Source organism: Nestor notabilis, unplaced genomic scaffold (genome assembly GCF_000696875.1).
Source record: "Nestor notabilis isolate BGI_N333 unplaced genomic scaffold, ASM69687v1 scaffold5003, whole genome shotgun sequence".
NCBI lineage: Eukaryota > Metazoa > Chordata > Aves > Psittaciformes > Psittacidae > Nestor > Nestor notabilis.
Window position 1 is genome coordinate 31064 of NW_009922238.1, and position 26424 is coordinate 57487.

At 39.3% G+C, this 26424-nt stretch overlaps 1 protein-coding gene across 4 annotated transcripts in view; it reads left to right on the plus strand.

Moving 5' to 3' along the window:
* Positions 1 to 26424, plus strand: part of KIF1B (kinesin family member 1B) — an 84298-nt gene that overhangs the window by 26088 nt on the left and 31786 nt on the right. For 2 of the 4 annotated variants that reach the window (XM_010011518.1, XM_010011519.1), the window contains exons 9-19: positions 1046 to 1121; positions 1389 to 1467; positions 2049 to 2191; positions 5819 to 5952; positions 7077 to 7156; positions 8486 to 8561; positions 11381 to 11460; positions 12838 to 12944; positions 13414 to 13497; positions 15024 to 15204; positions 15594 to 15666. In XM_010011518.1, the coding sequence (XP_010009820.1) occupies positions 1046 to 1121; positions 1389 to 1467; positions 2049 to 2191; positions 5819 to 5952; positions 7077 to 7156; positions 8486 to 8561; positions 11381 to 11460; positions 12838 to 12944; positions 13414 to 13497; positions 15024 to 15204; positions 15594 to 15666 (1113 nt within the window). Of the gene's footprint in view, positions 1 to 1045; positions 1122 to 1388; positions 1468 to 2048; positions 2192 to 5782; positions 5953 to 7076; positions 7157 to 8485; positions 8562 to 11380; positions 11461 to 12837; positions 12945 to 13413; positions 13498 to 15023; positions 15205 to 15593; positions 15667 to 19702; positions 21212 to 26424 lie in introns of those variants that run through there. The other 2 variants (XM_010011520.1, XM_010011517.1) reach the window with 2 other exon arrangements.

The window sequence follows — 26424 nt, forward strand, 5'->3', positions numbered from 1 at the left end:
TGACTTACCTTGGGAATATTTACTCTTCATATGGATAACTTTGTCTTTGCTTTCATGCTTCTACTCCCCATACTTCTTTCTTTACCCCATATGATGGATTGTCTGTGATCAGTCAATTATAGTTTTCTCTAGAATCTGATGCTTAACAGCCCTTTGCAATTTTACTCATCCATTGTAAGGTTACTCACCTTTGGCAAGGGACAGTAGACCTACTGCAATTTAAGCAAGAGTGTTATGAGGAGTTTCACACAAATGATAATCAGGCCTTTTATTGCAAAGCCATATCCTGTGTTAAATGTTGGGTGGAATAAAACTTGTGGCATCTCTTGAGGCAAGATGCTTGCCTGTTAACTATTTGTGTAAGTAAATAGATGACCCAAGTGTCACATTCTCTTATAGAGCTTTTGAAGTTAATCATTGTTTCATTTAGACAAAATAAAGAAGCTGGAGAAGTCTGCCAAAGGTGCTGAGAAGGTGCTTCTCTTGTGTGGAAGTTCTGTATCTGTCACTACTGATTGTAGGATGGGATAAAGGATTGTACTAGGATAAAGTACTACTTAGATACTTGGGTATCTAAGTACATACACTTAGGTCGTATATCATGTGCATCTGTATCTCTGTAGCTGTGCAATCTCCTGTAGCAGGCTTTTGACTGCTCTAAAAAGCTGTAACTTTTCTAGCAAAGGAAAAGTGAATCTCCCCCTTAATGATTAAAGTTTACTGCCTAAATTGTCTTGGAATAGTGTTAAAACACAGAATTTAAACGTCAGAAAGATATTCTTCATGCACAGAAAAATCTTTCTGAAGGTAGTGCATCAAGGGAATTCTGGGTTGCCTATCATCTGTTAGATGTCTGAATACGTTGCCTATTATCTAATATCAAACCCAGTAATCACATGTACAACTGAGGATGAGCCGTCCCTCTGTTTAGATAGCATGTGTGGATGCTGTCACAGTTCTTTTGATATTTATTCTATGATTTTTTTTGTGTCTTTAATTTCCCATTTGATGTCTGCTTCTCAATAATGTGTTCTTTTCTTTATAGAGTAAAAAAAAGAAGAAGACAGACTTTATACCATACAGGGATTCTGTACTAACATGGCTTCTTCGAGAAAATCTAGGTATGGCTGATTTCCTGTGCCAATAGGGGAAGAAAGTCTCACTCAATTTTGTGACTGCTTTTAACTCTCTTAAATTTTGTATCAAGTATGAGGTTAAATCATTTTACTAGTCAAATCTGAGTCATATAGTTCCACCTTGGTTAAAGTTACAACTCTTTCCTACAATTTTTGGCATGTTCCTTAGAATATAGCTAAATTCTATAATTTATTGAAAATACTGGTGATGAATACTGTAGTTTCATCTGAAATCTTGCCTGTTTGTTGTAGGTGGTAATTCCAGAACTGCGATGGTTGCTGCTTTGAGTCCAGCAGACATAAACTATGATGAAACTTTGAGCACTTTAAGGTATTTTCTTTTTATTCGGGATGGATATGGGTAGCTGTTAGCTCTAATAGCCACATTATATCCTGCAGACTTTTGGATTATTATGCTTTGAGAACATTTGTAGGAAAGATGACTCTATACAAAAATTCAATTACCCTGAAAGAGGAAAACTGATCTATTTTGTGTGAATAGGGAGCTAGGGATCTATTGCCTACTCTTAGCTTGAAAAATCAAACTCTTCTTCTTGTGTTCATATGTTCTTTTCCAGTGTGGTCCCTAAAATTGAGCACATGTGGTCAAGCTGCAGTGTAGTCCCTAAAATTGAGCACAATGGTCAAGCTGAGGCTTCAAAGCACTGAATAAAGAAAGAAGGAAAGAAAAATGTATTGTCTGTTGTACATATTGTTAATCCATCTTGAATAGGCATTTTTGGAGCAATACCCTGTATTAAATATGAATTCAAATGCATGGCTTAATATAATCCAGGATTCTTCTCTGACCTACAGCTGCAGCTAAATGTCTCCTATATTGCTGCATTCCTGTGTTGCATCTTGGCACTTACATGCTTATTGTAAGGTTTCACTGGTTTGGTCTGGTTCCAGATATGCAGATCGTGCAAAACAAATTAAATGCAATGCTGTTATCAATGAAGATCCCAACGCCAAGCTGGTGCGTGAGCTGAAGGAGGAGGTGACAAGGCTTAAGGATCTCCTGCGTGCCCAAGGGCTGGGGGATATTATTGACAGTAAGTGGATTAAACAGACCTTACCATCCTGAGGTTGGTCTGCCTTACAGAGGAGGGAGGGCTGGGCCTGTGAGACAGAGGGGTTTAAAACGTAGGAGTTAAATGTAGGTGCTGATATTAAATTTGAATAGGGTTTTAGAAATGGTAGTATGTTCTGTCTTTAAACAGGCCATCCTAGGACTGTCTGTGGAGTTGACAGGCCACCTCAAGTTAAAACATGGAGTTTCCTGTTACTGTTAGAAATTTGTGTAATAGAACTTACACATTCAGGAGTTGCCCTGGTGTGTTATGGAGGGTTTTTTGTCTGGAGGACAATAAAAGGAGGATAGAAACTTAATTTCATACTGAGAAAGAAAGCATTTCTTCCTCCTTAAAGGGTTAAGGTTACTAGTTGATACCTGGCTTCAATGCCCTTCTTGCTCAGAAAAGAAAATGATGACTAATTCCTGTTAGACAATGTCCTGAGTGACAAACCATTTGTCATCTCAAAATAACCAGCTATGAAACAGCTGCTTGTGAATAAATAATGAATTCTTTTGGGGCGAGATTTTGAGTTAGGTTGGCAGAGCAATATTGTACTGGTTTGCTTTGCCAGCAACCTCTTAAAGCACCAGAACACATTTGTGCCTGAATTCTTCCCTTGTCCTCATTCCAAACAAGGCAAATGATAAACCAAAATTTAGGCTGCTACGTTCTTCTCTAATATGAACAATGGTTTAATTCTTAGGGAAGGAAATGCCCATAAAAACACAGAATGTATTCCAGTGGATTAAAAGATTCTTTGACTTAAAAAAAGGGGAATGTTGCACTAGATTCTGATTTGTCAGAACTTATTTGCCTGTGAAGCAGAGGTCCTGGCTGAGTCACAGACTGCTTAAAGATGTGTAACATGTATTTACCTTTCTGTTTGCTTGTTTTCAAGAGAATGGGGCCAGAAGACAATGAAATGCAAGTGTTTTTGTGCTTGGTACAGTCTGTGTTTTTTGGTTCTAAATCAAAACTGAAAAAAAAAAGCCTTTGTTATTGAAAATTGTATTTTTTTTCTTTAAATATCAAGTAGTATTTTCTTCCCTTCCTGTGTCCTAGTGAACCTTCAATTTTGATCCTTCTTGTGTTTTCCCTCCTGCTTCCTTTCAGTTGATCCAATGGGAGATGAATACTCTGGAAGTGGAGGCAAATGTGTGTATTGTGTGGTTCTCTTTTTAACCTGCTTTCTCTGGGTCAGCTTTTAACTGAGCTTTGCATGCCAGCATTTCTCACGGGGAAATCCCAGACAGAACACTCACTGTGGAATGCAGTGCTGGTTCATGGAAACTAGCTTAACCAGCATTCTTAGATTGAGTTGACAGTCAAACAGAAGTGCAGAGTTTCAAATACAACATATGTTCATTGCTTTCTTTTCTGGCAGGGTATAGAAAGGAGAGTGGTAGTTCTTTAGTCTGTTTTCATGACAGGCAACAGTTTAGATTGGAACTAGAAAATCTCTTTCTGAATTCTTTCTCAAGTTACTCAGTTAAAACAGCTTCTGCACACTTAGCTTCTGGCCTTTCAACATCTCTTTTCCACCTACAATTATTTGTTTTATGTCCATCGATATATAAAAATATCTATTTCAAGATGAAATGCTACTGTTTACTCCTGGAGACTGAGATTTGTTTGTTTATATGGTCTCTTTAAAAACATGGACATCTTATACTGATGAAAGTTGCTTATTTGAGCTCAAATACTTGGTTGCAGATGATTAGCTGAATAGGGTTAAACCAGTCAACAAATAGCATTTTATTTCTGTTCTACTGTTTGCTTCTGGGAAAGGGAAATATAACTAGTCCATTGCAGGAGAAATGTATTCTATGTAAATTAGGGGTTGGTAACCTTATGTAAATTAGGGGTTGGTAAACTCTCTCAGTCAGTTTTCTTCACCCTCACTCAAATAGTATCAACTGGAAGAGATCTGTCTGTAATTTCCTAGATTTAAAGCTACTGGTGGTGTAAAGACTCATCCTGGCCTTGTCTTACATTCTGATGCTGCTTCCAGCGTGTGCATATGTCATCCGTGTGAAAGCTGCAGCCTCCAGGAGAAGCGTGCATGATGTTGAGGGTTTTGGTTCTCTCTGGTCACAGCAACTGAAAGCTTTTGCAAGTGCCACTTCCTTTATCTTCAGGGGTGCATGTGTCTGTTGGCCTCTTGAGACTTCATCCTCCCTGCTCTGTCGTGCCTGCTTTCCTCATCCCGATAGCATTCCCTTTCCTTAACCTGCTTTTCTTCTGGTAAACTCCCACCCCTGCTTCCTGTATTTGCAGATGGTGGTTTTCAAACTGACTTGATGCAGTCATGTTTTATGAGGCTGAAACAGCAGGTTGAATGTGGAGTGAACTAGAGCATAAGACTGACAATAGCAGAATTGTTCAGGGGAAGAGTAGAGGAGATGTAGGAGGACATGGAAATTTATGCAATGTCTGGGCAAGCATCTCATTTTTGTAAGTGTGAGGCCCTTGTTTGTAACTTGCAGGGTCTGATTTGAGCTGTTTCTTTCCTGAGGATGCTTATTTTAAAGGATTTTTTTAATAGAATTTTATACCATCAAAATTGTTAAAACTGATCTGTTTAGTTGTCTGATATTTCCAAGTTAAGATTTTTTTGGGGGGTGTGTGATTATTCTGAGGATATGGTTTACAGGCACACTTGAGAAACTAAGATTAAAATAATTTGCCTTTGGATATTTGTTCTTAAATTATTCATTCACCTTTTCCTTGTTTTCAGTCTTCCAAGGAGGCATCTTTGAGGCCTCCAGGTTTTCAGGCTACAAAAGCTGCCTTATTACATTTGGGGTTTTTTTTTAAGGCCTCCCTCATCTAAACTAAGACCAAAAAGCTTTAAAGCACCTTCTGAAATAAGAGAACCTTGTCAGATATTTCACTGATCAGATGTCTTAGCTTTCCATTTTTCAGACAAGGAGGGTGAAGAAGTAACATGATGATGTTGTTATGAACTTGTGTTCTCCCCATCACGGACTGACAGGTGATTTACATACTCTTGTGTGAGAACTTAAGGAGGGGGAGTTCTCTGTGGCCTGGGTGGTTCAGCCGCAGAACCACTGCTGTGGCAAACATTCACTTAATCATGATTTTAGATTCAAGGAGTCCAGAAGAGAGTGTTTTGCTGAGTTGAGAATGTCACTGATGTCACACTGAATCTGCTCCTGGTCTGAGCTCCGTGGTGCTCAGTTTAGGGTTTAGTTGGGAATAGGATGATTTATTTTTTGGCAAGTGTGTAAATTACTTTTTACAAGCTTTTTTTTGATCAAAATGGTTTTTGAAGAAGTCCTTACTAGTAATCCTCAGGGTCTGAACTGAGCTACCCATACCTTGTGGATCCTAAAAAGATTTGTTTCAGAACTGCCATCTAAAAATTACAAAACTTGTTGCTGCTTAAATGGTTTCCTCTTACACTGGTATTTCCTTCCTTTCCTTTTTCCTCTTCCTTCCTTCTTCCTATTTTCCTTTTCCCCATATTCCTGCCTTCCCTCTGTCTGTGTGTCTCTCTCCCAGATTTGAAAGATTTTCAGAACAATAAACATAGATACTTGCTAGCCTCCGAGAATCAACGTCCTGGCAATTTTTCCACAGCCTCCATGGGGTCTCTCACTGCATCTCCATCCTCCTGCTCTCTCAGTAGTCAGGTGGGCATAACATCTGTGTCCAGTATACAGGAAAGAATCATGTCAACACCTGGAGGAGAAGAGGCAATTGAACGTTTGAAGGTAGGTATTGCTGTAGATAAAGGAGACTTGGTCTTTTCCAAGGCTAAATAGCAGTGAACCTGGGAAAACTTTCCTTCACAAATATGTCCAGTATGCTACTTTTTCTATAGGAAGCTGTCTTAAACCCACTCATACCTTAAAAAGGGCACTTAACAGTGGTGGGCTAGAAGCTGGGTTTATGCACAGCTTTTCTTGTTAGAATTATTTAGCTTTAATTGTAGTCTGGAGCTACAAGTAAATTAGAAATGAAAGTCTTGATTTGTGTTTACAAGTCCTCTGATGCTGTGGTAATTATGGAAAATGTGATCATAAGTATAGACTTCAGGAGGCCTGGTCAGCACTAGTGTGGACAAAGTCTGCCTGGCAAATGCACTCAGCTTTCAGAAAACCAAATTACCCCCAAGTTGAAAGGAACAAGGAAGAATAATCCTGCCACTGTTGTGTTCACCCAGCCCCCACAGATTAAAATGTGAAGCACACAGAATAGCCTGCTGTACCCAAACAATAGCAGCCTTGTCCCAGTTCTGCATAGAATTGAACTGCATCAAAAGTGCATTACAGTGAAGTATTTCTTGATTTTTATGAAAGCTCCCCCCCCATCTCCATGGGTGGATGAGTGGGGAGAGCTGGCTGTGTTGAATCTCTGCTTCATTCTCATGTCTTGTCCATGAGACGCTGCCACAGGGATTGGAATGGGCTGGAACACATACTGCATCTCCCTTTCCAATTGGAAACCTGCTGTTGCCATGGAAATAACAGTGTGGTCTCTGCAGTGCCTTGGCATCCAGTTACTGAATGATGTCTGTAAATCAGATTTAAATTAAAAAAGGGGGGGGGGAGAGAGAGAGAGAATATAAAAGGGGGGAGAAAAGGAAAAAAATGAGGTGGTTGAAATAAATATCTGACTGTGGTTAAATATGAAGTCGTCTTTTCATCTTGGCTTGCTTTGAAATCTATTTACCCTTTTAAAAATGAAACAATTTAGAGTTTTGAAGTACTGAGAGTAAGTTTTATATCCCGAATCAATCCGAGGTCTAGAAGTGAGCACAAACTTTAATTGCTTTCTGTATTCTGGAAAGAACTTTGAGAGGAATTGTAACACGGCTTCTGGGGTTTTCACACAGGAATCGGAGAAGATCATTGCAGAGCTGAATGAAACATGGGAAGAGAAGCTGAGGAAAACCGAGGCCATTAGAATGGAAAGGTCAGGAATCAGAAGTGCTGTAGGTGTTGATGGTCTCTAGAAGACAGCAAAGTGTGGAAAATGCTGAATGTTGTTCTGTTCAAAAGCAATAGGACAGCAGGATCGTGCTTAGTGACAATTCTGCTGATGTGAACAGTAGGAGCAATGCTGAGAGCCGTATTTTTTTCCTACATTCCCTGAAGTGTTTACTGCTGTAATTCAGGTAACATTGGCTACTGCTGCATTGGCTTCTGCTGTGAAGCAGCACGGAGTCGGGGTTTCTTCCATCTCCCTTTCACCATTCTCTTACATGCCAAAAATTCTGGCCCTTAAGTTAAGCAGAAAAGGTTAAGTCTTTAGTACCAGTGTATCTAAAATTATGGAAAAGCTTCAACTTTCCAGCTTTGATTTGAATTGTGTCTTAGAGCAACAAGACAAATGCTTAATATTTGTCAGAAAGTGGGTGCCACTAAACAGAGCATTACTTATTAGAGTATGAAAAGCTTACAGAATACGTAAGGGGAACATTTTTGCCTGTAAACAATGTGATTGAACAGTCCATAATATAACGAGAGGTGTATGAAGAAAGTGGGTAGAGAGTGATTATTCACTAACAGAGCTGAGGGACTTTAAGACAAGCAGGTGATTTGAAACAAATAGGAACTTCTCACAATACATAGGTAAGCTGTGAAAGTCTTTGCTGCGTGATGTTGATGATGCTAAGAGTTGAATTTGAAAAGGTGCCAAAACCTCAAAGAAACCCCCACCAATAAAAGCATTTTGGATAGGTTTTTAAAAGAAATGCCACCATTAATTCTGGAATTCCTTAGGAAGAGATTGGGAGACACTCAGAATACTTGGGGGAAAATATAACAGTGTTTGCCATGTTCTTGCTGTTCTGTGTTGGCATCACTGCTGTGCTTTTTCATAGCTAAGAGTAGCATGTTACGTGAACAGTTTAACCCTACACAATCCTTTTTAACCCCTTAAGAAGAGAGTTCTTTCTGTATTAGTTAAGGAAGAGCCAGTTAAGTCTTTGTGAATTAATGGATAGTAGTAGCTCCTTTTAGTGAATTTAGAACAGATTTAACCTTCTTTAAAGAAGCAATGAATGTCCTAAAATGTACTTACCTTGTCATACATTATTGCACTAAAATGCTTTTGCTGTTTTGCAGGCCTATAAATTCTAGGGCTAAAGTTTAGAAACTTGCCCTATTGTGTTATGTGGTGGTGACAGTCCCGGCTGTGTGGTGGGTGGATAGGCTGGTTGCAGGTCAATGTGGCTTTTATTAGCCCTTATTTTGTCTAAGCAGCCTAAAATATGGTAAATATCTTACTTTCCTCTCTCAGGGAGGCATTGTTGGCAGAAATGGGAGTTGCCATTCGGGAAGATGGAGGAACACTGGGAGTCTTCTCACCTAAAAAGGTAGAGAAAATTGATAACTATTGCATCATGTCCTTGAAAGGCTGAACAACCTGGGACAAGAGGGTGATGAGGGACTACCACTCACACAAGGGCTTGTATTCATGTACAGAAGAAGATAAATTAGGTTTGAACCCTTGGTAGCAAGTTCCTTTTAAAATATCTTTGTGGAAATAGCTTTAGTGTTAGAATCTCTCAAAACACTCTACACCTAAGGATTATTTTGCCCATAATAATGAAGTTGGACACTTCCTCATGCAAGTGATGCGACATAAGTACTTAATGCTTTCAGCAGAGCTGTGGAAAGAATTGCCTGTGGTAGCTTCCATTGGTCATTAAGGTAGGGAAGAATGTGCTAGTCTAAGACATTGATAGAATAGGAGCAGCATGAAAAGTTAATGGGGAGACCAGTGATATCAAAAATGGTTCAACTTTTTGTACCTTCCATTAGAAAATCTGTACTGCAAGGAGAGGTGTTCGCAGCTCTTTGCATATCTGTGGATTTGGTTGCAACTCAAAATGCTGCCTTTTAGATTGTTGTTGCCATTTTCTGCAGCAGTTGTCTGTGACTTTCATGTACTCTATCTATTCTTCTTTGAGATACCCAGAGAAATCTGAAGTCTTGTTTAGGTGCTCTTCCTTGAATTTGTTTATTAATCCTTTTGTAGCCTGAAAGTTGCATGTGCAAGTGTGTAACAACCTTGATCTAAGGTTAAACAAGGACCTATCAGGAGGCATTGCACAGAAATACAGGACAACAGAGTTGATTAAAACATTTAATCCTTCACTTGAAGAAGTGTTAGTTAGACTTATGTCTGGAGTAGGTTATGTCTGATTTCCTTTGGTGTCTACTCCAGAACTGCCTAAGGTTTGTAAAGATGCTGATTCATTGAGGGTTCTTTACATTTCTTTCTCTTATGTTATGGATCCTCATCTCCTTTTAGATTTTCCCTCAGAGGCCCTCATCTCTTTTTGATGACTCTTTTGGTGCATTTTCAGCTGATCAGGTTTGTGTATATCATCTGGATTAAGTAGCTGCTTTGGTAATAGATAGTATTTACCCATATAGGATTTATTAGGAGAAGTAAGACTCCCGACCTAGTCCTCTCTGCTTCTGTTCCTTGCTGTCCTTCCCCTTCAGTTTCATTAGTTCTCCTTTTAGTAACTGTGGCTGCTATTGTGAAAACTTGAAGAGATGTAGATAGCAAATTTGAAGGGTGTTTTTATAAAGACTTGACACTTCTGAGGTACCATTATCTACCTAATCACTGTTTTTACCGGCCAAGCTGTAAATTGAACTCTGTAAGGTAAATTTTGCCCACATCACAGATGAAAAGGTGTCACATTGTGCCATCATCGCTGTATCTACCAGGTTTGCTGTTGATGGCAGGAAACTTCTTGAAATTGAGTGTGGAAATGTAATTGCTTGTGCTGTACTCAAAGATGGGAGCAGGGAAGATTCAGCTCATGCTTGAAGAATGCTGTACAGGAGAAAGTGAAGACATAACTGTCTATGGATGAATACTAGATCTCAGAATGAATGAATAGCCAGTTTTGCTGGCATCATCTTTCAAGTTGTTGAGCTTAATTTCTTACAGAGCTCTCTGTTGCCTGTGAAAGACCCATTCAGACTTTGGTTTAGTGTAGTAAATGAACTTGGATGTTAAAACATTTATGCATAGGGCACAGCATTACTTTAAAGTGTCCTAGTGGTACAACTCATAGTGGTGGTACAGCAGTTAACTATGTCTGGGATTTCATTTCCCTCCAGTTTTCTCTTGATTTAAGGGCTTTATACATCTCCAAATGTTGATTTGAATGCAGTGAATAGCGATGACAACATGGGACATCTTCAGCTGTGGTTTTGGGTGGCCCCTGTATTTTTAAGAGTGAAAAAGGTTTCTCGTTCTTTCCCTGTTTCTGTCTTTGTAGTTAAATCTTCCACTGGGCAATTGACAGAATTCTTCATTCATAGACAAATTTCAGTGTGAACATCCAGTAATTTTTGAGCTTCTGTAAACTGAGTGCTGTTAGCATCTCCCAAGTAAACATCTTGCAGCTAGAATAACTTGATGGAAGCAGTGGTCCTATGGATTCTTACCAAATTTATTTCCTAAATTTATTCTATCTGAGGATAACAAAAAACAAGTGGATTATTAACAGTTCTATCTCTTTTACCATCTTTCTTTTAATTCTGTTTAACCATTTTTGCCTTTTCTTTTGTGCTTGTGCTTACTGCCATCTCACTGGCTAGATTTTCACACCAAGGCCTTGTGACTTGTTTGCTGATTCCAATGGGGTTTTTTCTCCAAAGAAGGTTGGTTTAGTAACCGTAGTGGATTTAAATGTAGAAGAACTTTAGATGAAGAGCTTCTTAGCTGTTTGTATCAGAGAATGTTGGTAGTTTTAGATTTTATTTTGATGTTAACAGACTTTTCCAAATGAGCACGTGATGTGTATTGCCCAAGAAAAGCCCAGGTTGATTCCACATCAGTTTCCAAGTTTTACTGAAGCTTCTTTTTCTGCTCTTGGGCTTCCACTATCAAAGTTTACAGAGACTTCACAAGGAATCTTTTTTTACAGCTGATGCGTTTATTCCCTCTGTTGATACATATTTCAGATAACTAAGCAATCTGAGCTGTATTTGTGCTGATACTTTGTGATACTCTTCAGTACTACAGGAGGTTATGTTTGAAAAAATGCACTGTGGAATAACCTCACTATTCCTAGCAAAACTACTGGATTAATACCCATCCTCCATAGCTGTGGGAAGAAGCATTAAAGTAGGTCCTTAGTTCTTAATTAACTTTTTATTCTTTCAGACTCCTCATCTTGTAAACCTTAACGAAGATCCCCTCATGTCTGAATGTCTGCTCTACTACATCAAAGATGGCATTACTAGGTGAGGATCGGTGCTAATATGCTCTGAAGTCTGCTTCTTTGCTTGCTTAAATCCCCATGCTGGAGACACTTGTACCATGAGCTATTCAACTTGCAGGTGCAAATGAAGCATGAGATTGCTGTAGGTGGAAAAAGTACAGAAATGCTTTTTCCAGCTTTACTTTTAAAGCACATACTCAAAAGTAATGTGTGCAGTCACTTTATAAGAGGTTCATTACTATATCTGGGCAGTAAAAGAAAGCTTGATATCCCTTCTAAGATCTAGGAAACCAAAACTAATGAAACACTGAAAATGCCTTAGATATTTTGATGGGTGGAGGATGAAAACCATACTTGATAAAGGCACCTGCAGTATGGATGAGTGTTCACTTTGTTATTTAAATTGTTATCCATGCCTCTGCACAAGTAATGTATTCTGCATTCACGTATGTGAGATTAAATTTAATTGCCAGACTTGGAATTTAAAACAGATTTTATTCCAAAACTTGTTGTTGAGACATCTGGAAGAAGAGGAGATGATTTTTGTTACCTTTTGAGCACTAAGCCATGTTTGATTGCATAGTTTGTATATTTCTGGAGACCAAATGGAGAAGAATACACAAACAGGTGGCGTTGTGGTGGTACTACTTAATACTCACTGGATCTACTGAAAAGAACATCAAACTTGTAGAGAATTCAGCACAGAATAATGAATAGAATATCTTATGGATTAAGAAATCACTTTAAGTTTTGAGCCTAGCTAGCTGACATTAGAAATACATACAATAATAAGTAGAGCAAGAAATTCATCAAGACATAAAATTAAGTTGTCCATATCTAGAATTGCTCAAATACTTGAGTAATAGGCATAAATCTTCATGCTCCAGGGATATAGCAAGCATCTTGCTGCCTGGAAGCTGAATGAAACTGCTTGTGGCATCAAATTATTTAGCAAATGCCTCCTGAGCCATTTCCCCTCCTTTGTTGAAGTGCAGATGGTGATGATTAGAAGGGGTGATCACTGTGTGCGAGCTGAAACCCACCACTGGAAGTTCCTGACATTTCTTTTTCCCCTTCCACTTTTCTTTGCTAAAGGGAGAAAGGGGTGCCCAAGAAAGAAGGAAACACATTCAATCCAGAGGTTTTTAATTCAATTATCTTTATAAATTGCATGTTTTAAGAGAGAGGAAAATTAATCTTTTGTCAGGCTGTTACTCCAGTTCATGGTAAATCTGGTAGGTTCTCCGCAACGTAGGGTTAAGTGTTAGTTCAAACCTATAAACTTGAAAGATAGTGAGAATAGTTTAACTGTTTGTCCTGGATATTTCTGGGCTGCATTTGCCTACAGAGTTGTAGAAAGTATCTGATTTGCTGCTGAAATATCTTCTGTTGGACCCAGGGTTGGCCAAGCTGATGCTGAACGAAGGCAAGACATTGTATTGAGTGGGGCTCATATCAAAGAAGAACACTGTGTCTTCCGAAGTGAGAGGAACAACAATGGTGAAGGTAAAAAAACTACTTCTCCTAGCAAAATACTGCTGAATCTTTCACTCCTCACTTGATAGTTGGCCAGGAAATACTGATATTTGGAAGTTCCTCTTGCCTGAAGTAAACAGCTTTGACTCACTGTTTTCTTCAGTCGTAGGGGAGGAAAATTAAGTGATGATAGCTTCAAACTGCAGGCTGCAGTCAGTGTAAGAGTTAACTTCTGATCTTGGTTAACTATAAACATGAGATTTCAAACAGAAAAAGGTAATTTCCAGCTGCAGTATGTGGAGATGTCAGTAGTATTGATTTTCTCGTAGGGCTTTATTTCATTTGTAGCCAGCATAGCATCAAGGAGTGATTCACTTGTATCTTGTTTTGGTGTTAGCAGGAAGATGGGCAGGAAATGAGAGGCCTCTAGGGTTTGCACACTTCTTTTTCGATACAGTGTTCTCTGAAATCTCATTTGTCAATGTTCTTTTCTCCATAGTTATTGTTACTTTGGAGCCTTGTGAACGATCAGAAACCTATGTTAATGGCAAGAGGGTTGTGCAGCCTGTGCAGTTGCGCTCAGGTAAGAAATGTTAGAATGGTTTCTTTTGTAGACTCTCCATCTCAGAGTTGTCCATACATGACATTTACATCATACATAGAGAATGCTGGGAGCTGTTGCCTTTTTGGAGTGTAGCTTTGAAACAAAAGTTGGTACCCTTCTTTTCTTGGCACACAGTTCGTTTTCTTTCCTTCTTTGCTGCACTAGCTTAAGTGTACTTAAATATTCACTGCCACGCAGCATCCTACTTGTCCTTCTGCTTACCCTGATATTATTCAAATACATTCTTGCCCAAGCCTATTGCCCTTGGCAGTCTCAGTGAGACAGAGCAGACAGACTGCCAGTTGCTGATGGAAAATTCCCAGTTTCCTGGCAAAGCTAAGATATGACCCTCTGCAGTACAACAGCTTCTCTTTGCTCTCATCAGATTTCCCACTCAGTCCCCTACATTCCTGTAGAAAGACATGTGGGGGAGGAATTGAGGAGGAGGGATTTCCCTCTATTATGGGTTTTAACTTGTCTCTTTCTGCTTTCTGTGTCCCTCTCCCATTTTATTACTGGTAAAAAAAACAGAAAACAAACAAAAACCCCCACCTCTGAATTATTTGCACCAAGTTATAAGTGAGTATTTTCATGGAGCTGAGTGACTTCAGCACAAGTTTGGGCAATTGAAGGAAGAATAGTATTTGCTGTTCTGTGCCTGCATATGGCTCATATTGAGTACCATGAGTTTATCATTCAGTGTAATTACTTTCTCTTCAAAGAAGCATTTACATGTAATTGAGTTACTAGAATATAGACGTGGTCTGACATCTTTAAGAGCCTGTATTTTAGTAATATATTAGTAACGACAATTTTGGTTACTCTGGAGGTCTATGTACTTGAATGCCTTTTTAAAATTAACTACATTAATATGTTCTCTGGAAGAGCAGAGACATTCTACTGTCTTTAATCATACACGTCTCAGGCTTTGTGGACATGTGGTATCTCTAGGATTTCGCTGAAAGACTTAATAGTAGATTTCTTCAGCTCTTTTGACATTAGTATAAAAGCTATAAAATCCTTCCATAAATCCCACTGATTAGGATGTTAATCACATCTTAAAGAAAAGCAAGCACCGTGCATCCTAGTGTTTGAAGTTAGGCTTTTCCAAGCTGAAAATTCTGCTGAAGTGGCTTTTGTCCATGTTTTGGCTCTCACTGGAGGAGAGAGATGGAATTTCATGATATGGTTTATTTATTGCAACTGTTGGTCAGTCTCCAAGTTTGTCTTTTAATTTTTTATAAACTCTGCTGGGATATTAGACCAGACCCATGAGGTGATGACCTTTCTGAGCACTGCTTATCAGCAGTGGCTTGTTCTGTACAAACCAGGCATTCTGGTTTTTTTCTTGTCACCTCCTTAACTTGCATGTACAGAAATCCTTATAGGGCAATCTTTTCTTATGCTGTCATCCCAGAGGATACATGGGATGAATCAGTCAGTGATATTTTTCAGTAGTTTTGGAATCCTTACCTGAAAGAGTTAATTTCTGTTCCTGTGTTTAGGAAATCGTATCATCATGGGTAAAAATCATGTCTTCAGATTCAACCATCCAGAGCAAGCACGAGCAGAAAGAGAGAAAACACCATCGGCTGAGACTCCCTCTGAGCCAGTTGACTGGACATTTGCTCAGAGGGAGCTTCTGGAGAAGCAGGGCATTGACATGAAGCAGGAGATGGAGAAAAGGTAACTCAAAGTTCTACCTGAAGCAACAAGTCAGCTGTAGATTATTTGGGTGGTGTCCATGCAAAACATAAACCTGGGTTCTGCCACGTAGCATCTCTGCTCCCTCTTGTGAAAGTTCAGAAAGCTTCCCTATTTCAGTTCAGTGTTTCAGTGCTGTAGCCCCTTTAAAAACCACAGGTAAGCACTTGCTGCTGACCCTCTAGACCTTTTGGTGAAGGACTGAACTGCAATTATAGGAAGTCTCACTTCTATAGTGCTATAATAGACAAATGACAGTTCCTTTTAAGTGAAGTGACTTTTGTAACTAATTCAGTGGGTTGTGCATATAGACTACACTAGCACAAATATAGTGACCTCTTAACTACTTCTATTCTTTTGTTCATCTCCAGATTACAAGAAATGGAGATACTGTATAAGAAAGAGAAGGAGGAAGCTGATCTCTTGCTGGAGCAGCAAAGGCTGGTATGTGTCCTTACTTCAGATTACCTATACCTTTGGCAAACAGTAAATCCTGTCCTTGCTTAGCTGAAAGTTTAGGAAACCTGCTTGGGTTGTCTGCACAATGCAGTTCTCTCTTTGCTTTCAAATACTTTGTGTCTACAGTGAATTATTACCAGTGTGAGTGAGCTCTTTCATATTAATTCAGAGATTGTAATTGACCATGAAGAGTCTCTTGTTGAGACAGGTTGGATTTCTTGCAACTTAACCTGAAAGAAGGGCATTTCTATGCTCTTGTGTTTTTTGAAGTACCTTTACAGTAGTCTAAACAGCTACTTCTTGGGATGTTTGCCTTTATTTTTGTCTTGGATCACCAGAACATACTAATTTTGTGCTGTCAAAGAGATTCCTAGAACATTGATATACTAGGTTTATTTTTTTGAATGATGTCTGAAAATGTTGCTGCATTGTGCATGTTTTAACCCTTCTCCCTTCCCCCTGCATGGAGTTCCTTGTAAGGGTCTTAATGGTACACATGCCGATGGTGGGGTTATGACTAAGGAGTAGTGTGCAAAGGGAATGTTAACTCAGAACAATGGGAATTCCACCATTCCACCTATTTCTTAAATAGGAAGTCTAATAAATTCAGTCTGATATAGGAAGATTTCGGTCTTCTCACAACAAGTATCTTCTGAATTGCATTACAAATAGAAATTCAGGCAGTTTTCCAGCACCAAGCCCAGGAATGAAACCTAGATATCCTTAAGAAACCTGAGTCTCCTGATTCTGCTGTAACTGCATCGGGTTGTCTTTTAGCCAGAATGCAAATGTAGTTGTGCTTGAATTCTCATGAAAATTTCAGAATCATGGTTCATTTGTTTGTAGTATTAGTTGGAGACTATTAAAAACTGTGGGTTAAATGCATGTTGGGTTTTAAACTGTAAAGCTCTCCCCCTTCTTCCCAGAACAGAATGGAGCAAAGTACTGTGGCTTCCACAGGAAGAAGCCGCATAAATTCTTATTTTTAAGTTTATATTATACACTTAAAGACTTCTGCATCTCCAATTCTTTCATTGCAAGGGACTAATTTCTTGGATGGAGAGGAGTGGCTGCAGATTTGGAACCAAAGCAACACTTAGTTCAGAAAGGAAGTTAAGATGTGACTAACGTAACGTTTCATCACCTCAATTTTGTAGTTACAATTGGCATAGCTGAAAGTAGTAAGGCAAAAATCAGTTCAGTGTGTAAAGGAGATGCAAATAATGGAACTCCCTCCCTTAAATTTTAGCTGACAGGCATAAGCTAAGCTATTGTGTGAATTAAAGATGTGAGAATTGGCTGTCTGGGGAGCTGCTGCGAATAAGGCTGCGTTTATGAAAGTGTTGTGAAGGGAATGTGTTTCCCCATATATGTAAGATTAAGGGAAAATTCTTTAGACAGTGGGTCATTTAATACTGTAATAAAATTGCTGATTACCTTAAGCTGGTTTTGTTCTGGCTGATTTCAATTAGCAGACAAAGGTGGAAGACCTTTGCATTATCTATGTAGTTCCTGAAGGACTCCTTCCCTAGTTGTAGGGGATCATATCAAATGAGATTGTTGGTCTGTTAAGCAGTATTCTGCTTATCACAGTGCTTAAGAATATTTCAGATGACAGCACAACTTCTTGACACATCTCATCATTTCTGTGTCACCATATGCAGAGTCTGGAATGGACAGGATTAGTGCATTCATGCAACAGTCGTTGAATAATGATTGGGAAATCTGGGAATGCATTTCAGCTTGTGTACCTTAGAAGTATTTACATTGCTGTGATATCCAGCTACAATATCAGGTTCTCTAACTTGCTGCTATGTAAGACTGATATTGAAATAGAAATATTTTTCTTGGAGTATAATCTTGGATATAAGAAGCTGGCTAATCCTGTTTACCAGATTGTTTTGGGTTTGTGCTGAGATTCCAACCAATTTTCCAACCAGTATTACTAGGCAATAGAAATAATCATTCTCCATTTTACAAATGGAATGTGACAATGTGTTTAATAGTGCTAAAATTATCTCCTTTGTTTTCTTGGTCATAATGCCTCTGACCACTTGATATTAGACTGCGGATATATGCCAATATTAGTTGGTCTGCTGAACCTCTGAGTGCACACAGGGCAATGACCACAGATTGTCTCTTAATCAGCTTTTTATACACAAGACATGCTTTACCCATAAGTAGTAATATGGTATTTTTGTAACCTATAAGAATAATCCTGTGGAACTTGTGACTTAATGTTTAGTAGTTCATGTTTTGCCTTTCTGGACATAACCATGAACGTGCACATTGTACAGTGTCTTCCTTGAGGGCATCTTTTGTTTCTACTGCAATATGCAGCTTGTTAGCTGCTGTTTCCTTAGGCCACAAATTTTGTCAGCTGTAAACTCACAAAGAGTTTATGTTCTGTTTCTAAATAAGTGTTTTGTTTCTATTTTGACCTAAACTAGAAGTTGATCCTCTAATGCTATTCTTAAATATCAAAAATACATTAAGTCACAAGAAGCTCAAATAATGTGAATCTTAGGCTGTGGAGCTTGTTGACCGTAGAAAAGAACAGTATTTCTTTTACTCTCTTTCATCATTCCTCAAACAAATTTTATTGTATTCCCCATTCTTCCTGGTCTTCTACCTGAAGTCTTAAGTCTAGGAACCTGTGGTTCTGAGTCAGTGACCTGGGTTTCCTTTGGTTTTAGAGTAACTGGCTGTTTTGCTCCTGGTTTCTTATGTTTCATAACTATGTGAAAAATAGGGATGTTAGATAGAGGTTCATCAAAGACTAAGTGCTGTGTTTTATTGAAGATGTTTGGATCACAATATTATGTAGGACTTCTTGTCTATTAAAGAGATGTCTTAATCCTTTAAAGAAAAGTAGGCTGACTTTAATTCCTGGTTGCAGTAAGCAGTAATGGATATCCTTAACTTCTGGTGGCAGTAAACCTGAACAAACATTCCTAGCATATGGAAACCTGAAGCACTGCTCATTAAAATTCATTTAGCAAATGGTGGAAAACTTGTAATGAAGAAGCAAAACACGCATAATTCTTAGCAAGTGTGTGGAAGCTCCAGGCTCTAGGGTTTGAGAAGAGGACAAATCAAGGATATCAAATAGAGAATTTGTATTAAAACAACATATAAAACCAATAAGTCATTACTGCTTCATTCTTCTGAAACATTCCTCGGACAGACAAGACTCTTAATGTTGGTTTTGCTATAAACTAAGCAACAAGGTGACAAAAGGTGAAAAAAAAACCAAAAAGCAAACCACAACCCACCTCTGAAACTCTGGTTCTGGATATCCTTTTAGCTTGTAGCAAGTCTTGGAGTATGAGCCGCTGTCTTCACCTGTCATAGTGGCACTTACAGTCCTTTTAACATTGAACCTTTCGGCTGCTTCTGTTTCATTTTTTCTTATCGTCTAACACTTCTCTGGCTGCTATTGTAGTGAAGTGGATTCTAAACTTGAGCATCCCTGCAACCACGTGCAACGTTACTAACCAGTGTTAACCCGACTTACTCTGGCTGCTCATGACATCTTCTATGATGGCTGTTGTGTTCACCTACCTGGGGAGGATTTGCTGAAAGAAGCAACAGCAGGCACCAAGGCAAAAGTGTGTGGCGGGGATTTGCATGTCTTTATAGCATGTGTGAAGTGCAGTTTACACTTGGTTTTCAATATTTTTTTCATTAGGAACTTGGTTTTAGTTGATTTATTTAAAGATTTTTTGGAAGGGATTGGGAGGGAAGAGTTCAGATAATCTGCTGTTTTGAGATGATGAGACTTTAAAATATAATGTTAATCTTAATTTAGTGAAGAGCTCCAATTTTGACAGTCCATGACTCTTGAAGATACATTTTAATGTCCTAACACTCAGTCTTCAGGGAGTTCCTTATCACTTGTTCTATTTTGATTTTTGATTTAGTTTTCTTTGCCTGCTACTTCTTGTTTAGCTTTTCCATTTTCTTACAATTTTAATTTTGGTTATTTTGGGGCCACTTCTTGATTTTTGTTTTTCCAAAGGATGCAGACTCTGATAGTGGGGATGATTCGGACAAGAGATCGTGTGAGGAGAGTTGGAGACTGATCACTTCCCTGAGAGAGAAGCTGCCCCCCAGCAAGCTCCAAACCATTGTAAAAAAGTGTGGCCTCCCCAGCAGTGGGAAGAAACGAGAGCCTATTAAAATGTACCAGATACCCCAACGTCGACGCCTTAGCAAAGACTCCAAATGGGTTACCATCTCAGACTTAAAGATTCAGGCTGTGAAAGAGATTTGCTATGAGGTAGCGCTCAATGACTTCAGGCACACTAGGCAGGAGATTGAGGCTCTGGCCATTGTTAAAATGAAAGAGCTCTGTGCCATGTATGGGAAAAAAGATCCAAATGAGCGTGAATCGTGGCGAGCTGTTGCTCGTGATGTCTGGGATACAGTAGGAGTTGGAGATGAGAAGATTGAAGATATTATGGCCAATGGTAAAGGCATAACTGATGTGGATGATCTTAAGGTGCATATAGACAAATTGGAAGATATTTTGCAAGAAGTGAAGAAGCAAAACAACATGAAGGATGAAGAGATAAAAGTCCTTAGAAATAAGATGCTAAAAATGGAGAAGGTTTTACCTCTCATAGGGTCTCCAGAGAAAGCTCAGTCAACCATTGCTAATGCTAAGTCTCCAAACTCTGCCAGTGTGGCGGATGTGGATAAGAAGCCCACGGATGACTTAAAAAGAAGCGAGAATGATGAACTTGCCAAAGAGGAGCGTGTTTCCCAGTTGATGGCAGGCGATCCAGCTTTCAGACGTGGACGGTTACGTTGGATGAGGCAAGAACAGATCCGGTTTAAAAATCTGCAGCAGCAGGAAATAGCAAAACAGCTCCGTCGACAAAACATGCCTCACCGATTTATCCCGCCTGAAAATCGCAAGCCCCGCTTTCCTTTCAAAAGCAACCCCAAACATAGGAACTCATGGAGTCCAGGCACCCATATAATTATCACAGAGGATGAAGTTATTGAGGTTCGAATCCCAAAAGAAGACGATAAGAGCAAAGAGGAAAACAAAGAGAAGGAAAGCAAAGCTGCTCCTAAAGACCCTCAGCAGCTGTGGAATCTTTATGGCCCCCAGAGGAATCAAGATAACATCCAAATTAACAGGCAGCAGTTAAACACGCAGCCACAGCCTAGCAGCCAGCAGCAGCCGTCACCTCAGTTGCGCTGGAGAAGCAATTCTCTCAATAATGGCTCTCAGAAAGGCTTGCGGCGCCAGAGCTCGGGCTCCTCTGAATCCCTGCACTCGTACAGCGGGCAGCAGAACCCAGACCTGCAGACTTTCCAGCAGAAACGGCACATCCACCAGCACCGCCAGCCTTACTGCAACCACAGCAATGGAGGCGGTGCAGAGGGCAGCACAGCCAGCTCCCACCCAAAACAGACTGACCGGCCTAACCACTATAACCAGTTTGTGACCCCCCCACGGATGAGGCGCCAGTTCTCAGCACCCAACCTCAAAGCGGGCAGAGAAACCACAGTATGATTAGTTGGCCGAGATTAGGCTGGGGGAGGAGGGAAGCAGGGGCAGTTCTGGGTTATCATTGAGAAACAGCCAGGATTGGCTTTGCTTATGTCTTTGGGGTTTGTTTGGCCAGGTAGAACTTGACACACAAACACAAGGTACTGGCCCTTCAGCCCGTTCAGTTTGCATGTGACTTGTTGAGGTTTAAACAACACTGATTGGAAGAACATCCTGAAAAATTAAAACCTTGTTTCCTAGACTAGAAGACTTGGAGGGAGGGATGTGGAGGGGAGAACTTCCCTGCTAGCTCATTTACCAGGGTTTTTTGTGTGTCTTGGAGTATTTTTCTAATGCTGAAAATATTGTCTGGAACTTACAAAGTGCTACCTTCCTCCTGTGTTCTATGTAGACAATCAAAAGAGGAATTTAGTTTATAGCATTGAATGTTCCTTGTGACCTTTTTCTTAGCAATAAGGAAACTGACCATCTTGTTTTAAATTGATCTGGCTCTTCAGAACAGTATTTTCCACTCTTAACTCCAATTCTTAATAGTAATAATAATAATCTATAAACCAAAAGTTGTCGGCTGACAAGATACGTGGCTTTGTTTTATAGAGAAGTTGAGAAGAGCTATTGGGTCACAACAGTCCTACTCCCCGAGTAGATGTCTTTTTTTTTCTTCTTCTGCTTAAGTTCATGATTATTGGTATTAAATTGCTGTGACAGTTAAACCTGCCTGAATGGAATTTTATGTCAGAATATATATATATTGCTGAAGCAATACTTTGGAAATAAGCTTTTTCTAATTCCCTTTGTATCTCTAAATATCGTAGTTTTTAATTATTATAAAGAGATTGTAGAAAGGAACTATGGTTTTACAACACTCTGGTGCAAGAAGAAGCCTCAGAAAGCTGATTCTTTCTGGTTTATGTTTTCAGCTTTCTGAGGCATAAGCCTGGGGATGTTCTTGAAATAGTTATGAAGATTTATAGATCACTACTTCAAATTGGCTGAATTCTCCTCAAAGATGGGAGAATTGAACTGCTTCACCTTAATGTGATACCTCATGTTAGTGCCTCTGGTCTTGGATTAAACCCCTGGTTCAAGACTTGTTTAATAAAGGAGAAGGGGACTTTGAGGAGAAAAAAAGATTCACTTTCCTTCTCCCCACACTCAGAATACAAGCTAAAATGTTTAATATCTATTTTGATCTGAAAGGGGTCTATACTTGCAGGTGATTTCCCATAAAACAAGTGCTTCCAAACCCTACTTCAGATTGTTTCAAATGGATTAGAGGAAAACTGTTGATTAAGGAATAGGCTTTATGAGCTTGGAGTTTTATCTCCATTGGAGAGTCCCAATGTTAATTATACACTTTGTTCTTTCTGAGTTTCTTAAAGTGCAAGACAAAATTGTGCTTACTTCTGAAAACCTGTGGACTTAAGTATAAGCCAATCTAAAGCTTTGAGGACTTATTTTGGTTTTAAATTTGACTTGAATACGTTTTTAAAACCAAAATTGGCTACTATCCCAGATTTGGTAAGATAGGTCCACTTTGCAGTCTATTTGTGCTGTTTTGCACAAATAATCCTTAATGTACTTGAGGTTGCTTATTTTTTTGATGAATATAAGCCCTACTGGTAACTGTTAGTTCTGTGTGTTTCAGTATAGCTGTAGATGAGTAGGAAGTGCCTTGAGCTTACTTTCCATCTTGTTTTTGTTTCCTGTCCTCCTTTTTTCCCCCTCCTCACCTGTGCACGCTGTAGGTGCTGGTTGCAACACATTACATAGCAGCCATGCACCATTTATGTATCTATTAATCAAATGTCAACTCTTAAGTCTCTGCACATGTGTTACTGATAGGATACTGGCCCTCTGAGGTAGGAGATACAAAGTCAGTCCTCTAACTGTCCTAAAAGAACATCACTTGGGAATTTTTTTATGGCAGGTTTAACTTTGTGTCCAAATCTGGCTTTGTAACTTGCATTTGTCTCATGCTGTGGCCTACTTGAACAAAGGAAATAAAGCATCATACCCAAAAATGTCTTGATTCTTAAAGAGAACAAGCCTTGTAGGTGAGCAATACTTTCTTTGAGCGTGAGTCAGAATTGCAAAGTGAGTTTTGGGCTGCAAGTACTATTTTGCTGTTGCCTTTAGTTTAGAATCCAGTTTTAGTAGTACATTGCACTTTGGTTTTGTGCATGTCAAGAGTAATGAGTTCTTTCACATCCTCAAAAAGGCTTGGACTCTTTTAAAAATGTGTGCTGGGGAAAACCCTCCCAATTCTGTAGGAATACATGAGCCAAACAGAGTTAGTCTGAATGGGGAGAGAACATGAAACCAATTTTATCATGTCCCATTTTTGCTGAGGATTGTGGCTGCCTATGTGAAATCACCATGTGATTGAGCATAGAGTAACTTTGAAGTCCGTGCAACTATGTGTACTGACATGAGATTAAAAACTCCTGCTGCTTGATATTTTAATGCTAGACACTAAAAAGATTTTGCCAACTTCAGCTCAGAAATCTGAGAAGAAATGCCTGTAAATGCCTGGGGGGGTGGCGGTGATGATGATGGTGAACAGTAGGTTGCATCAATCTGTCTTGCCCCACTGTTCTAGTGCAGCACTAGAACAACCCTGCCTATTCTGATGCTTTATGATTTGGCAGAAAAGGATAGACTATGTCAAAACGGGGTCCAGTCTGCTCAGAGGAAGCAGCTTTTTTACCTGGCTTTTAGGAGGATATTACAGAGATGAAAATTGGAGAAAAAAAAAAAGAAAGAATGTCCTATAAAAAGAACTGGCCACTCTAAGAATGGAATGTTAATTACAGTGTAGTGCCTTATCTGAAACAATGCAAGAACTTGTGCATCTCTTGCACTATTCAGAAACACAGACACCTCTCACTCCAAACTCTGTCTGAATGGAGCTAATGAACAGTAATACAGCTTCTTCATAGAAGACAGTGTGAAAAGGCTTTCAGGTTAATGCAGATGTGGTATCCATGATGGGAGTGCTGGTTTAGGAAGCTTCATTGCCATTGCAAAGTGCTGATGTGCTGTGTGCTTTGACAGCTGGCTCATATCCACCTGTGCCTTAGTGATGATTGCTGAAATATCCTTTAGGACTCACTAGGGACATGTGGATTTGGGGGTGGGGGAACTGCATGTCACTAACGCTCCTCTGATTGACTACAACAGCCTTTCTCAAGCAATCTAAATTTAGGGATCTGTCAAATTAGAGGATGCTATTTTTATCAGTACATTCAGCATAGTGTCAATATCTCCCTCACTGTTTGTCCTTTATCCTTTATATGTTGAAATTTGTTCTTTATCCTTTATATGTTGAAATATGACTTGGATACTTCCCATTGAACCACTTCAGGAGCTGCCACATGAGAAATCTATGCTGTGTGTACCTATTTGTACTATAAAGAAAGCAGTGAGCTGCCTTTGAATTACATGGGATTTTCAGATCTGTCCATTGTTTAAGAAAAAACAAGTTGTGGATTGTCTTTAAGAGCAAGCATCTGCCTTGTGAAAAGCAGAACTGATTTGTATTGTAACAAGTGCTCTTTCAATAAACTATGGAATACTCTTGTAAGTGTCAGACTTGTCTCAGTGAAATGGAAATGAAATTTGGTTGCAGGCTTCTCCTGATTTTACTTTCTGTCTTGGGGTTGGTGTTGTTCTGGCAGAGTTAAAGAGGTTTCTCTAATTGTTCCTCAGTCTGATTCTTGAAGTCCGTCCTCCCTGATTTTTCTGCTGCTGTTACGTGAAGAGCAGCCTACACAGATTTGTGTCCACTGTCACATAGCTTATTTAAATCAAATTCTAAATTCTGGAAGAAAATACAGAGCTGGCTGCTCTCTATCTGCTGAAGACAAAAGAAACAGACTTTTTTGCATACCTCAAATACAGGAGGGAGTCACACACACTGCAGTACTTTTGTGGACATCACATAGATCCAAAGAATCGATGTTGTTACGGTACAGCGTTCTGCTTAAGAAGCTGGTCCAGACTGGTCTTAAAAAGCTTGGCCCTAGTCTGAGTGTATGACTGGTTTTTTTCTGTTTTCATAAAAGTCTGATTGTTGTGGCTTTAGATATTTCTATGCCCCTGGGCAAAATAAACTTTGCATTCCCTTTTTCCACATTCATGGAGCTAATGATTTCAACCAGTCTGAAGCTGTACAACAGTTGGGTTCCAGGGAATCTAGGGCATGGTCCTTCGGGGCAGCTTCTAGATGTATTTTTTCCTTTTCTAGCAGTTGAGGCACCTTTACATAGTACCTACGTAATACACACTAAGTTATGTGTGTATTATTGCTAATCAGATCTGGGAATGTTTACCCGGAGAGCTGACCATGTTGCAGTAGAGCAAACCAACCCCTGTTAGAGTGCAGTCAGTGCATCTTCTGTGTGAACCAACCTGAAATTCATCCTTCATCTATTACTCAACACTAGTTATTTGTAAATACTGCCATAGTTTCAAGTGCCAGGAGGCAATTTCAGTCATGGTTTGCTGCTTAGGGAAATGGTACCTATTTTGGTTTTTCATTATGGGAAAAAAAACCCCACTTTAATTCTTTTGTATAGTTTTAAAAGTAATATTTGTTAATGTGGAGTCATTAAAAAGTGGCTGCTTATATTAAGCATTTATTTATTTAGGGTTTTTCGTTTAAATACACAGAAAATACACTTACTTGGCTCACAGGACTGAAAAGAGAGAAGACAAGCAGCAGGGCTTTGTCGCTGAATGACTTTGATGTGCCTGGGTTTTTCATACTGGGAGTAGAATTTTCACAGTGGAATGCTCCTGATTTTTGACCATTCCCTCTGCAGCTTTTCAGCTTCTCCAAAAGAATCTGATCAAAGATTCTACTTAAGCAGTACCTGAAGAGCTTTTCATTTCTTCATTTCTATAATCTAGCAGCTCAAAATGATATCCTCAGATTACCTGCTTCACACTACAGGAACACAAATTATTTTACCCTTCCTTGCAAGTAAGAGAAGCTTGTTTCTGTCACTTCACATCTGACTTGTTTTACCTTTGTTTCAAATGTAATGGCATTATCTACAAGGATTGGGGAGGAAGAGATTAGAGAGCATGCCTGTATGTGAATGAATTTTTAAGAGGAGTACTCTGGGTATTTCAGAACTGTAGATAAGTCTGAAACTCCTCATCGAGTCTAGAATAGGGTTTTTTTGGTTAATCATTAAGATTTTCAGCAG